General features: G+C 40.3%; 2 protein-coding genes across 2 annotated transcripts in view; one reads left to right on the top strand and one right to left on the bottom strand.

Moving 5' to 3' along the window:
• LOC126766018 (fibulin-1) overlaps nt 1–1630 on the top strand; it is a 3892-nt gene extending 2262 nt beyond the window's left edge. The window contains exons 2-4 of the mRNA XM_050483730.1: nt 483–1047; nt 1116–1346; nt 1409–1630. Of these exons, the coding sequence (XP_050339687.1) occupies nt 483–1047; nt 1116–1346; nt 1409–1571 (959 nt within the window). The 3' untranslated portion in view covers nt 1572–1630. The remainder of the gene's footprint in view (nt 1–482; nt 1048–1115; nt 1347–1408) is intronic.
• Nucleotides 1–15425, bottom strand: part of LOC126766148 (uncharacterized) — an 897272-nt gene that overhangs the window by 691780 nt on the left and 190067 nt on the right. The window lies entirely within an intron of this gene.

Raw genomic sequence — 15425 nt, 5'->3', positions numbered from 1 at the left:
GCGCTGAAGGGGTAAATTTAAAACTTTTTTTTGCCCGAGGTCATGCTTTTTGGAAAATCATTTTAAAGTTTTGATTGTTTCTTTCTTTAAAATCGTTCTGATTTTCAATTGTGGGTTTTTTTGGGTTTGTTTCATCCCCAGTTTTTTTAAAATAATGGGGCCCCTACTCCAAAATTGGTTTTTGGTAATAATATATTTGTAGGAAATTTTGGGCATACCATTAAACTTTTTCAAAAAGGTTCGATTTAAAAGGGAAAATCCTTATTAAGTTTAAAGGGGTTAAATTTAGTCTAATAATGAAGGGGAAAATCCTAAAATCAGGGCTAATATAAATTTGATGATGAATTTTTTGGTTATTTTCTGTTTCCCTACAAGGTAAAAAAAAACTGGGGTTTAAAAACCGGCTTTTTGTGGAAATTTCACCCTCCCGGATCTTTTATTCATAAATAATTTTTTTGGGTCTCAATGAATTTCGTTTTAAGAGGCCCGCACTCACATCAACGAGTGCGCGACGGCGTGCCGTTGCATAGACATTAATGAATGTGGCCAGGGGCATCCACCCGTTTGTCCCTCGAATGCTCTATGTCTGAATACCTTAGGATCATATTATTGCGAATGCAAATCTGGTTTCCAAAAGAGCAAAGGGAACGAACACATTTGTTTGGATGTTGATGAGTGCCAGGAAATACCGGGTCTATGCCAACAGAAGTGTGTTAATTATTGGGGTGGTTACCGTTGTACTTGTAACCAAGGATTCGAGTTAAGTGCCGACAATCGCACATGCAATGATGTAGACGAGTGCGAAGTACACAAGGCGTACAAACTCTGTATGGGCTATTGCAATAATGTTCCCGGATCGTATGAGTGTTCATGTCCACGGGGATATGCGTTGGCTTTGGACAAAAATACTTGTCGCGATATTGACGAGTGCGCAACTGGAGAATTTTGTACGGGACGTAACGATATATGCACGAATATACATGGTAGTTACAAATGTACCACTATACATTGTCAGTATGGATATGTCAATGATCCGGATCAGAAAAAGTAAAGCAATAATAAATACTTTTTAAATTAATACAATATATCATTTAATATATGTTTTTTACCGACAGTCGTTGTCGCTTGACCAACAATCTCTGTGAGGGCGACGAATGCTATAGCAAACCATCTGCTTACACTTACAATTTCATTACACTTGTCTCAAAACTTATGATACCGCCAGAAGGCAGAATTGTGTTTACGCTTCGTGGACCTATATGGTATGATGATATCGACTTTGATTTGAAAATTATAAACATTCAAGCGTCGGCTAATATCGAAAAAGCGTCTGATAATCATTTTGAGTAAGTTATTTTGATTATCTTAGAGTCATTCAATACTTTTAAATTTTTCGTATAATTTATAGCACCCTTAAGAGTAAACATGAGGTTCACTTGCAACTGACACGATCTTTGGAAGGCCCGCAGGATATTGAATTAGAACTCGGTATGACGGTTTTCACAAATGGTATGCCGAGGGGAAAGAGCGTTGCCAAAATATTTATTTTAGTGTCACAGTACACCTTTTAAAATTAGATCACAAAACAATATTCATATAAAATACACATACTTGTATATTACGTAAGAAATCATGTTTCTGTTTAAAATTTTCATAACTACATTTCACTTCTCGTCAGCGAAAATTATTTCCTCAAATGAGATATTTTGGCTTAAATCCATTTTTACCATACAGACATACTACTTATTATCAGGAAGGGACTATTTCCTAATTTCCATTACATATCTCACACATTGATCGATATTTGCGGTAAAAAGACAGTATGTGGGTTCCATATTTCCGGTATTTGGGGGCTTGAATATATGGCCCGAGTTTGACAAGAAATGGCATACTTAGAGCCACTATTTATGCATCTCGATATCAAATTTAATTTATCCCGATATATTAATTGTTACTTGCTTTATATACTGGAAAAAATCGGATGGAATTTAAAGTTGTGTTATATAGGAAGTAGGCGTGGTTACACTTCGATGTAGCCCATTTTCGCAGTCTAACATGGGAATTTCAAAATAATCTGATGAACCAAACCTCGTTGAAATCTGTCGATTAGGTCCGAAGGTATGTGATTACACCTAAATGTAAGTGGTGCCACGCCCATCGTTCAATTCTGACACCTGCTCCTATTAAGCCTTCTTGTATCATCCTGGATGTAAAGCTTTATACCTCTGACGCATTTAGTTATTGATTTACCGCACTTTTAGTAGCTTTTACCAAAAATATGGGTTGTGAGCGTGGTTATCATCTGGTTTCACTTATTTTCACGCTGTCGCAAGAAATGTAAAAATTATTTGGGGGACCCTGCTTGATAGGTTTGAGATATATATATTTTAAACGTGTTAGGAGAATAGAACACGTCCACTTTTTTTAAATTTGAAACCGAAGGTGTCCCAAATAATTGAAATTCGCTGTACCAAATTAAAGTTTTATTCCTTTATTTGTGTTTTTGTTTTGATCAGCTGTTCTCCTTTTGTTTCTCCTTTTTCGTATTCCCTTTGGTTTTGGCATTGCCAACTACTGAAAATATAAGCAAGGTTTTAGGGGCAGTGACTGAACATACTTATTGTCAGTAGCTCCCAACTATTTTCTCATTGAGGTATGGCCTGGGAAAGCAACCCAGGTTTCCCCAATGGCTAAGGAGGTAAATACCCCGAAAAGGCTGCGAGAGACAATAGGCTTTTTACCTCCCACTAAAAAGCCGAAGAATATGAACAAAATGGAGGAGCCCACCGACAGCGAGGCAGCGAAATTAATGCAAGCCGACGTGGGCGTTGTTAAGAAGCAAAGACCACTCGAAGAGAAAATTAGATCGAGGCCAGACGCCATCCTACTTACGAAAAAGAATGGTGCATCAAATGCGGATATTCTTCGGAAAATAAAAGGCGATAGTGGCTTAGAGGAATTGAGCTCAAGCGTAACGTACATAAGAAAAACGTTGAATACTACGTGCCCCAAATATATGGAAATGGCGAAATCGTTAGGGAAATGAGGATAATACAATTAAATTTAAATCATTGCGCAGCAACACAAGAGCTACTAAAACAGTATTTGAAAAAAACAGCGATGTCGCCTTACTAAGCGAGCAATACTCCCAGCGTTCGGAAAGCACCTGGACTACAGACATATCTGGAAAGGCTGCAATATGGTCATGTAAAGGACAACCATTTATGTCTCACTCCGGAGAGCATAATTATTTCACTTGGACAAATATGCGAGGCATATACTTTGTTAGCTGCAATGTTCCTCCCAGTGCCTCAATTAAAGATTTTGAAGACTTCCTCCTGGAACTTGCTCTAGAAACCAGAGGAAAATCACCAATTTTAATCGCAGGTGACTTCAATGCGTGGTCGACCGCTTGGTGTAGTAGGCGCAGAAACCACCGTGAGCGTCTACTACTTGAATTCCTCGGCCAAACGAATCTTACGATCCTGAATAGCTGAACGCAAAATACATTTCAAAAAGGAAACAAAGGCTCCATAATTGATATCATTTTCGCCAACGACGCCCTTAGTAGGAACATTAAGTGGGCGGTGTCGGACATAAGTATTTACAAAGTCAGCTAAACGCCGCCTACAACGTAATCAGAGTGAAGAGAATAAAAGCAGTTTTAGGAATATATTTAAAAGTATTGGTCGCAGTAAAAAAAGTGTTTTGAAAACCTCTGTGAGGAAGCAAACGAAGACCCCTGGGGAACAGCATACAAAATCTGTATATCAAAAGCACACCCTTCATGAGAAATGTCGTCGAAACTTTGTTTCCAAAACACAACATTATTTCCTATGCTAAGCCTCTAACCGAAGTCGAAGAGCCACCACTGCTAGTTAGTGAAGGAGAAATATTATGGCTGGAAAAATTAAAAGTAGCAAAGCGCCTGGATTAGATGACATTCCAAACAGAGCCCTAAAGGATGCCATGACTCAGAGACCAAAATTATTCATAAAAATGTACAATGCGTGCTTAAAGAAGGGATATTTCCCGACCCATGGAAAGCCCAGCGATTGGTTCTACTTCTTAAGCCAAAAAAGCCTCCGGAGCAACCATCATCATATCGACCTCTTTGCATGCTTGACACTATTGGCAAAGTATATGAAAGCAGTAAGAAACCGCTTGGAATTAGCAATCCAGAAAGGCTTTATGAAAAAGGGGTCCACCCAGTGGCGGATTTGCCCTAAGGCCCGGGCCTAGGGCAGCCAGATATTAAGGGCGGCAAATTGTGCCAAAACAATCACTGATAACAACAAGATTAACAATAAATAACTCAAATGCAAAGTATCTCAACCGTTTGCTTATATAATCTTCCTAAATCACTATTTTTGCGTATCAAAGTATAAATAATTTCGTACATCGTACATACATATAAAGTATCTAGGAAGAATAGGTACTTAAGTGCCTAACCTATTGTTATTATGAAGAAATAAATTACTGGAAAAACATTTTGAAAAGCACTTGCATCACCTGGTTTGCCTTTCAGAGGACACGACGAAAAATTTGGATCAATCCACAATGGAAATTATTTAATGTCCTTAGAGCTTATCGCCGAGTTCGATCCGTTCTTAGCTAAACACATTACACGTTATGGAAATCCATGCTCAGGACTTACGAGTTATCTTTCTTCAACAACGTGCGAAGAGTTCATTCGACTTATGGGAAACAAAGTTTTGGAAACAATTGTAATGGAAATATTAACAGCAAAATATTTTTCTCTGATCATTGACTCGACACCGGATATATCTCACGTAGACCAGTTCACTTATGTAATCAGATATGTCCTGCCTAATGGATCACCTGTAGAACGGTTTCTCAAGTTTATTCCAAACACAGGCCACAAATCACAACAAATGACAGATGCTGTTACTTCAACTTTAACTGTATTGTGAGTTGACATTTCAAACTGCCGTGGGCAATCATATGACAACGCAGCTAACATGTCAGGCAATTATAACGGCCTGTAAGCTAAAATAAAGGAAATTTCATCCCTTGCCGGCTATGTTCCCTGTTCAGCACACTCGCTGAATTTAGTAGGTGAATGTGCAGCTGAAAGGAGCCAAGAGGCTTGTTCGTTCTCTTCTCTACTCCAAGAGTTATACCATTTCTTTGAACCGACAACTCAACTTTGGGAACTCCCTCAAACCCATTTAACCATCAGAAGTCTATCAACGACTCGTTGGTCAGCTCGTGCAGACACATGCAAAAGTTTACGCGAATCCTGGAATGAAATCCATAAAACGCTAGTCACCATCGAAAATGACACACAACAGAAGATTTTTATGCGAAGCAAGAGGTATTCGTTTGAAACTGGAACGTTTTGAAACGGCCCTTATATCTGTTTTTCGGGGACGTTTACTAGATCGCATTAACGCCACAAGTAAAAAACTTCAGAGTGTGGAAATTGACATTACCATTCTTTACCAAGAGAGAATTTCGATGATTTCGAAAAAAAGCGAAAAAACTGTCCTTCCTACAGGAATACGAAAAAGATTTTCGACGCAATCGAAAGCGTAAGATGCTTCCTGGCGAGACAAATACAGGTGAAGAGATGCAACAAAAAAATGGCCGTGAAAATTTTAGAATAAATACTTTTTTAGTAGTAATTGATACATTGTCAGAAGAACTTAAAAAACGTCGGGATGCTTATAAATTACTCTACAAAAAATTTTACTTTATTACCAACCTGACGAATCTAAACATCTCAGAAGTCGAAGATAGGGCCAAGGCATTGCAAATGATTTATTCTACTGACTTAGAAGACTATTTTAAAGAAGAATGTCTTCATTTTCGTTCTCACTGCAGCATAAAAAATGAGGAGCGAAAGAGTGCAGTCAGTTTGTTGAAATGTTTACGAACCGAAGGTCTACAAACCGTTTACCCAAACGTGGATATTGCTCTTCGTATGTGTGTGTGTACACCTGCCAGTGACTGTACTGGAAAAAGATCGTTTTCTTGTTTACGGAGAGTGAAAAACTATTTACGCACAACAATGACGGAGCAGAGGTTAAACGATCGTGCTTTGCTTAACATAGAAGCTGATTTTTGAAGCAAATTGGATTGCGAAGATTTGTTTAATGGTTTTGTTGCGCTTAAGTGCAGGCGAGTTTTGTAACACATTGTACGAGTAAAACATTTATTTTATTAAAAACAAACCTAAAACCATTTTTAAATGTTTTATTTAAATGTCCAATCATCCCTGAAATCTCGGAAAATATTTTAAACTAGCTTTATCCGCTAGCTTTTAGTTAAACAAGTTTCTGAATCAATTAAAAGTGGGAATAAAGTAAATTCATGAATTATGTCTTTAGTAAATAATGATGGGTGCTGAGAAAGGGGCGGCACATAGCCTGGGGCCTAGAGCGGCTAGGACTGCAAATCCGCCACTAGGTCCACCATTGACGCACTATACGATGTCTTTGATACTGCGAAATGCCCAGTAAGTGGCAAGCGATGGAAAGACGGAACAAAAAAATATTGTGCGCTGATCACCCTGTGTTGTTTTCGAGTAATTTCCACGCACTCACCGTTCGGAAAATTATATAAAAAAGGCAACAAAGAATTCCGCAAGAAATTTTACAAATGATGATGTGGTTGGCCGTTGACGGGATCGTGCATCCCGGTTTATTGGCGGTCGTCGCACTTCGCCGCGGTGGTGGCCACCAGAAGGTTGACCGATGTCGTGCCTGGTGGTTCGGTGCAGCTTGGTATGACTAGGCCATATACATATTTGGCATAGGTTTCCCGAAGTACACTGCTGGGTGGTGTGGGTAGGTGCCAAACAATTAAGGCAGTGGCCGTGTGCTTGGACGACCCGCAGCCTTTGCTGTGGTGGCAATCCTTTAAAAATAGCGCAGTGCGTCAACCGGTGCGGTCGACGACATGTTGGGCACCTAATGCGCTACAGAACTGCTTGACGGCAGTGCTCGTTTTCCACTACGAGGACCCGTTGATGTGGTGGTCTGGGGAGCTGCAAATGGGCTGCCGCTTGGCGTGGCACATGGATAGCCGAACGAATGGTTGGGATCGGAGCGAGTGGCATGTCTGCATCCCTGTTTATCTGTATGGAAGAGTGTTATTTCAATTATAAATTTGTTGCATAGAGTGGATATGGGTATGGTTGCCACGTTGTGGCATAAGTGGATCGTCAAGATGATCGACCATTAGGTTGTTTTGTTTGTTATTTTAAAATATTTATTATATTGGGTCTACTCGTATTTGAGGTTTTCATCGTTTACGTTTCGATGGTATCGGCGGTCGGCAAAAGCATAGTTTAACGAGCGGTCTTGTTAACTATCCAGATTGCGTACGGAGATCGACTACGCGAATACGACCGTCGGAGCCTTGGTAAAGCGTCTCTATGCGACAAGCCGCCATTCGGTAGGAGGGAAGCATTCGTATTAAATCAGGACACAATCTCCTATCTTTGGAGCATTTTCTGTAGTTTTCCATCGGTACCTTTTGTGGAGGTCCTTAATATAGTCTCCTTTACATGAAGACTGAAATTATGATGCAGAATTTTAATTCTTTCCCATCTATTTACAAGGTCTGTCGCAAAAGAAACAGAACTGTTAAAAAAAACAACAAAAAATTAATATTTTTCAAAATTTATATTTTTTTATTCAAAGTAGTTTCCTTGTGCTTCGATACAGCGTTTAGCCCGGTCAATTAGCATTTCAAATGAGTGTTTAAGTTTTCCAAATAGGTAAAATCACAGGGTGCCAGATCAGGTGAGTGGGGTGAGTGATTAATGGTTAATATGGAGTTTTTTGTCAAAAAAATCAGTGACAAGCGTCGACCGATGACACAGCGCATTATCGTGCAACAGGCGCCAGGACCCTGCCTCACGGTATTGTGGTCGAGCACGACGAATGCGTGACAAACGACGCTTCATAACACCAAGGAAAAACACAGCACTAATCGTTTAGCCAGGTGGGACGAACTCTCGGTGTACAATACCCTCGGAATCATAAAAACAAATCAGCATTGTCTTTATTTTTGACTTCTAAAGACGACCGACTTCTGATCGTCACAGAGGTCGTCACGACCTTCTTGGAATCGCTTAAACTACTCATGCACATTACTACGGGATAGACACTGATCACCATAAACTTTTTTCACCATTTGAAATGTTTCACTAAACGTTTTCCCAAGTTTAAAACAAAATTTAATATTTGCTCTTTGCATTTTACGCCTGGCTCAGGTGTGGCCAGAATGGGTGCTCCTTTTAGAAAATGCCCGGGAGTTAGGACTGTGAAATCGGAGGGATTTTGCGAGAGAACCGTGAGGGGCCGTGAATTGAGAACGGCATCGATTTTAGTTAATAATGTCGTGAATTCTTCATAATTAAATTTGTAGCTGCCAGTTAGCTTCTTGAAATGAGATTTGAAGCTTTTTACAGCTGATTCCCATAAAGCACCCATATGAGGAGCGCTTGGGGGTATAAATTGCCAATTGATACCTTGGGGGGCGTACTTTTGTACGATGTCAGGTGACACTTGTTTAAAGAAATCCACAAACTGTTTTTCTGTGGCTCGTTGAGCTCCAATAAATGTTTTGCCATTATCGCTCATGATTTTTGATGGGTAGCCACGTCGAGCGACGAAGCGAGCAAATGCCGCGAGAAAAGCCTCCGTCGTCAGATTACTACATAGCTCAAGGTGTACTGCCTTTATCGTGAAACATACAAAGACAGCCACATAGCCTTTCATAAGAGTAGGAGACCTTAGCATGGACGCCTTTGTTTGAAAAGGCCAAGTAAAATCGACACCTGTGGTGGTGAAGGGCAGAGCGAAATTGCAGCGTTCAGGTGGAAGTGCTGCCATAATCTATGTTCGCATTTTTTGCTTATGCACAGTGCAGACCTTGCACATGAAAATGCATATCTTGATTTGGGGCTTTGCACCCTCTTGTACCTAGATCGGCAGAATTGTTAGCACTGGCTACGTGTCGCCAAGTGGCTGATCCTACTAGGTCAAGTTCGATTAGAAATATAGGTTTTCCACGCGTGTGGTGGCTTTTCTAACTAGGCTACAACTATTTCGGAATCGGACCATAGATCTAATTTGTATTCCGCCATGTTTAAGTGGGTCTGCACCATGGAAGATAGTTTTGCTAGTAGCAGAGCGCCACAGAGTTCATGTCGCGGGAGACTTAGCGTTTTTAGAGGTGCAATCTTTGCTTTTGCCACTAGTAGGTGGCTTGTAGTTGCGGTATCGCTTTGTGTGTGCACATATATAGTGGCACTATATGCCTTTTCAGAGGCGTCGCAGAAGCCGTGTAGTTCCACTTTGTATTCGGGGGAATACATATTTTTCCCACCGTGGAATTTGTGTCTGCGAAATGTCGTTCAGATTACTACCGAAATGGGACAATTTTTCACTTGTTCGTCCCAGTAAGTTCCGTCTAGCCATAATTCTTGAATCAGGACCTTCGTTTGTATCATAATTGACGAAAGGCATCCTGTGGTGTTGAAAAGTTTCGCTACCGGTTATAAAATATGTCCCTTCGTTATGGCGGATAATGCGGATATGGACTCAGTTTTGTATGAAAACTGGTCCGATATCGCATAACGAAACTAGTATACAACAAAGTGTCGTTTGATATATTTTTTAAGACATTTGCGTGATTAGCAGTGATCTTGTTAAGGGGAACCCTGTGACGTTGAGGGCATTTATCACTTGTGATAAGGACTCGTATGCTTGTGAGCGGCTGTGGCTACCAGCCAGGAGGATGGAGTCATGTGTAGAAGTTCACGCAAGTGAGGAAAGTTATCTGATCGCCATTCACTTGGGAGTGGCCAGAAACGATTCTTTTACACATGGCTCAAGCAGCTCACTACTTCCGGTCTTTGACCAAGTATCCTTTGGGTAGCCTAAGAAGATCCGTTCGAAGGCGAGCTAAAGTGAGAACGCAAAACATCCCCCACATAGGGTTGTGCGCCGGAGCATCCTTTTGTAGAACCCCCAAAGGTGATCTTGTCACCGATGCCCAGAGCATACTTCTATTATGGAGGGAACACTTCTTCCTGCTGAATGGCAGTGAACGCACAACACCAGGAGAAGGAGAACCCGATTCCCCAATCGATGACGATGAAGCAGACGTTCCATTACCCGATCATGAAGAAGTTCGAATAGCAATTGCCCGCCTGAAGAACAACAAAGCGGCAAGGGCCGACGGATTGCCGGCCGAGCTATTCAAACACGGCGGCGAAGAACTGATAAGGAGCATGCATCAGCTTCTTTGTAAAATATGGTCGGACGAAAGCATGCCCAACGATTGGAATTTAAGTGTGGTATGCCCAATCCATAAGAAAGGTGACCCCACAATCTGCGCCAACTACCGAGGGATTAGCCTCCTCAACATCGCGTATAAGGTTCTATCGAACGTATTGTGTGAAAGATTAAAGCCCACCGTCAACAAACTGATTGGACCTTATCAGTGTGGCTTCAGACCTGGCAAATCAACAACCGACCAGATATTCACCATGCGCCAAATCTTGGAAAAGACCCGTGAAAGAAGAATCGACACACACCACCTCTTAGTCGATTTCAAAGCTGCTTTCGACAGCACGAAAAGGAGCTGCCTTTATGCCGCGATGTCTGAATTTGGTATCCCCGCAAAACTAATACGGCTGTGTAAACTGACGTTGAGTAACACCAAAAGCTCCGTCAGGATCGGGAAGGACCTCTCCCAGCCGTTCGATACCAAACGAGGTTTCAGACAAGGCGATTCCCTATCGTGCGACTTTTTCAACCTGCTTTTGGAGAAAATAGTTCGAGCCGCAGAACTAAATAGAGAAGGTACCATCTTCTATAAGAGTGTACAGCTGTTGGCGTATGCCGATGATATTGATACCGTCTCTCCTGTCATCAAACAAACAGTCGTCGCATTCACGACTTGGCTCTCACGTCACTGTTGACAGTCATAACTTTGAAAACGTAGATAATTTCGTCTATCTTGGAACCAGCGTAAGCACCAGCAACAATGTCCGCCTAGAAATCCAACGCAGGATAACTCTTGCCAACAGGTGCTACTTCGGACTGAGTAGGCAATTGAGAAGCAAAGTCCTCTCTCGACAAACAAAAACCAAACTCTATAAGTCACTCATAATTTCTGTCCTGCTATATGGTGCAGATGATTGGACGATGTCAACAACTGATGAGTCGACGTTGCGAGTTTTCGAGAGAAAAGTTCTGCGAAAGATTTATGGTCCTTTGCGCGTTGACCACGGCGAATATCGCATTCGATGGAACGATGAGCTGTACGAGATATATGACGACATTGACATAGTTCAGCGAATTAAAAGACAGCGGCTACGCTGGCTAGATCATGTTGTCCGAATGGACGAAAACACTCCAGCTCTGAAAGTATTCGACGCAGTACCCGCCGCGGGAAGCAGAGGAAGAGGAAGACCTCCACTCCGTTGGAAGGACCAGGTGGAGAAGAACATGGCTACGCTTGGAATATCCAATTGGCGCCACGTAGCGAAAAGAAGAAACGACTGGCGCGCTGTTGTTAACTCGGCTATAATCGCGTAAGCGGTGTCTACGCCAGTTACGAAGAAGAAGTTGCCAGAGGAAATTCTGACTTTGTGTCTTCTGCCTGTTCGTAGAGTTTACGAATGGCTAGATATGAGACAAAAGTTTACGCCAAAGGTAACTGTTTTCAATTTAAAGTCGTGTAGTGGACTATTTGCAGATTTTCGGAAAATAATCCGTTGAAAATCTTGATCATTTTTAGGTACGACTATTTGTCGATACATCTTTTCGACATCCTCACTGAATACGTATTTGTATATACGCCAGTTTAATATGAAGAGCATTAAATCTGGTTGAAGTGTGGGTCCCGTAAATAAAATATCATTTAGGGAATTCCCCGAGCTAGTAGATCTTGAGGCATTAAAGACGACTCTAACTTTCGTCTTTTTTTTTTGTCAGGCTTTACTACTGCATGATATGGCAAGTAGAATGAGTAATATTTGCCTTTTATGATTTGTTCACAAGTGCTTACTTCCTCGATGTGATCTAAATGGAGGTATTTTTCTAACACACTATCATAATCATATTTGCGCTCACCTTTTTTTAAGTAGGTTTTTTTCTATACTTAGAAACTGCTGTATTGCAGAGGTGCGAGAGTGACCTAAGGCGAGTGTGTCTAGAAAATGTTGTTTTAGTAATAGTCGTACGACATAGCGACCATCATCTGATCTCGTTGTTGTGGCTTTGTAAAAGTCTTCACAATACTGATCTTCTGGTGTTGTAAATGAAAGGGGGGAAGTTCTTCTAACTCCCAAAAATTTCTCAATTGTGAATTGAGGTACTCGTTTGAGATTTCATCAACTTGAGTTGTCATTGTTGTGGCTGGTTTCGCAACTAGTCCACTAAGGACCCATCCGAAAATGATAATTTGCGCCAGAAGTGTTTCTGAAAGTTTTTCAACACCTTCTAGTATAATTTGCGATATAAGGTCGCTACCTAATAAAAGGTCTATTTGAGCGGGGGTGTTGCAGTTGAGATCTGCTAGCTTTAGGTGTGTAACCTTTTGTCATTGCTTGCTGTTTATATCAGAGTATGTTCGTGAGTTGCGGTAAGACTATTGTATCTGCGTGAATGCGCTTATCCGCTTGGGGGGAAATTAGGGTAATGAGGCAGATTTTATTTGAGTTTTGTAGTACTCTTCCGCCCATTCCCGTAATTTCATAATTTGCTGGTTTTGTTGGCAGTTCTAGCCTATTTTGTGCCCTAGACGCTATGAATGGGGGATAGGGTCATGTGTAGAAGTTCACGCAAGTGAGGAAAGTTCTCTGATCGCCATTCACTTGGGAGTGGCCAGAAGCGATTCTTTTACATATGGCTCAAGCAGCTCACGACTTCCGGTCTTTGTCCAAGTATCCTCTGGGTAGCCTAAGAACATCCGTTTGAAGGCGAGCTAAATTGAGAAGGCGAAACATCCCCTACATAGGGTTATGAGCTGGGTTTGGGACCCGCCACGTAAAAAAACACCCCCAATAAAAAGAAACAACAAGCCTCGGATGAGTGACTGCGCCACGTATTGAAAAGAAGAAACGACTGGCACGCTGTTAACTCGGCTATAATCGCGTAAGCGGTGTTTACGCCAATTAAGAAGAAGAAGACGCTATGAATGATCGTTGTGATCCTGGGTCTATTAGGGCTCTTAGTTTGAACAGTTCTCCTCGATGTTCGATGGAGACAACTGCTGTGGGTAGTAGTACCCTACTTTAAATCTCGCTGTGTAGCGTTTGGGTTTTTAACGCATTACAGCAGCATGTTGTCTCTTGGCAAATTTCGAGATTTTGGGTTTCGGGAGTTGCGGTTGCAAATAAACCCGCGGCTCTTTTTGAGAAAGCGCTACTTAGGGGTGTGTTGGGAAAGTTATTGAAATGCAGCAATGAATGATGCCTTTTGTGGCAATATACGCAATTGAATTATCTTTCGCAATTATTAAGATTGTGTGAGTGGGACAAGCAGTTTTTACAGAGACTTTTTGATCTGACAAAGTTGCTCCTTTCATTGATATTAAGTTTTTTAAACTTTTCGCAAGATTTCAGCTTGTGCCCTCCTTTAAACAGTTCGCATGACAATTGTTTATATTGTTCGGATGTGAACGATTGATTTTTAAAAAAGCTTCTGTTTAAACTGTTGTTGTTACTAGCTTGGGGTCTAAGGAAACTTCGATTTAGGTCGTGTTGAACGTTTTTAATTCTGACCGTTTTTTTATCTACCCTTTCCGCAATTTCATATTGGGTGGTTAATAAATCTTTCATTTGTTGCCACGTTGAGCATTTTCTTCGTGATGAGAGCGATTGCTCCCACAAAAGCAACGATTTTTCTGGTAATGCCGCTAAGCATATGTTTACCAGTATGGGGTACCAATTGTCTGTGGGAATATTCTGTGTCGATAGAACCGACAAACAATTTGAAACAGTGGATTGAAGTTTTATGAATTCTTCACTTGTTTCTTTCTGAATTTTTGGTAAATTCTTTAATATGGTCACTTGTTTGTCGACCAATATTCTTTCATTCTCGTGTCGTTCTTTTAGAGCTTCCCAAGCCAAGTTGAAACTGTTTTACTATGACGCCTGCTTGACCTTTTGTTTTGTATCGGAGGTGATACAATTTTTGCGCTTGCGATAATTTAGGATGGTTTATGTACACGGTCGTAAACATGTCCCGGAAGGACGGCCATTGTTCATAACCTCCATGAAAAATTTCTGTGTCGCATGCTGGCACTTTGAGGTGAATGCCTGAACTTGCCTCTTGGGCTTGTGTTTGTGGCAGCTCTACTCTCAGTTGTGGAGTAGGTGCATTTGACTTTGTTAATTTTAATTGATCAGAGATCATGGATTTCGTCTCTTCATATTGGTCAAGGCAATTTTGATATTTGGCGTAAGTCGAGGATTTGAAATTTTCTAGTAGATCTGAGTCGTCAGATTCTACTATTGCGTCATATGGAGATTGGAGACGTGTCCACAAATTTTCAATATTTTGATTTTTATTTACTAGCACCGATTCAGAGTTATCTTGAATCGGTGAAGATTCAAATCGAGTGCAGTATCTTATTAAGCTGTCACTCCCAGAATTGAATTTAGCGTAAGAAATATCTTTCCCCCTTTTTTGCTTTGTAGCACCTTGTTTCGAGCGTGTAGCTTCTGCAGGTGTACTTGGACTTTTGTCATCATAAATCATTTTCGGAATTTTTAAAAATTGAGCAGATTTAGAATCTTTAGAGTCTGTGCTCATTTAGTAACAATAAATTGATAATAGTGAAATATATTTTTCAGTATAAATTCAGATAAATGTAAAAACCCGAAAAATCTTTTACGTAAATCAGAGTTTTTATTTCCGAATTAACGATTAATTTATTGAAATACGCGTATATCGTTTTACGTAGTTTTTTTTTGAAATATTTAAGCCATAATATATTAAATATATTGTACAGTAGCGGACAGTGAAATCCGAACAACTAAAAATCATAGTTTTTCCTTCTTATTTTTGTGAAATGTTTAAATTTTTTTTAAATACGTTAGAATTAAGCGTAAAAAAGTCACTGTAGTGGATTGCACTAATAAATTTATTTTTTATTCATTTTAGATATTGTATCATTTTGGTAACTAGCAATATAAACAGTGACTAATTTTTTTTATTTACATTAGAGAAATGATTATAGAGTTTTAGTTAAAGGAAATATTAATTTATACAAAAGCACTCTTTTTAGTATTTTGTCAAACCTCCTTTGCTTTTTATAACGGCTTTTATACGCTCTGGCATTGAATTTATGAGGACTCCAAAGTAGAGACCCGATATTTGATAAATAATTCTTCACCTTAAAGAAAGAAAAAAGGATAAGTATAAAATTTGTAA

Source organism: Bactrocera neohumeralis, unplaced genomic scaffold (genome assembly GCF_024586455.1).
Source record: "Bactrocera neohumeralis isolate Rockhampton unplaced genomic scaffold, APGP_CSIRO_Bneo_wtdbg2-racon-allhic-juicebox.fasta_v2 cluster11, whole genome shotgun sequence".
In the NCBI taxonomy this organism is placed as follows: domain Eukaryota; kingdom Metazoa; phylum Arthropoda; class Insecta; order Diptera; family Tephritidae; genus Bactrocera; species Bactrocera neohumeralis.
Note: the sequence above shows the minus strand (reverse complement) of the source record. Positions and strands in the feature narration are given on the sequence as shown.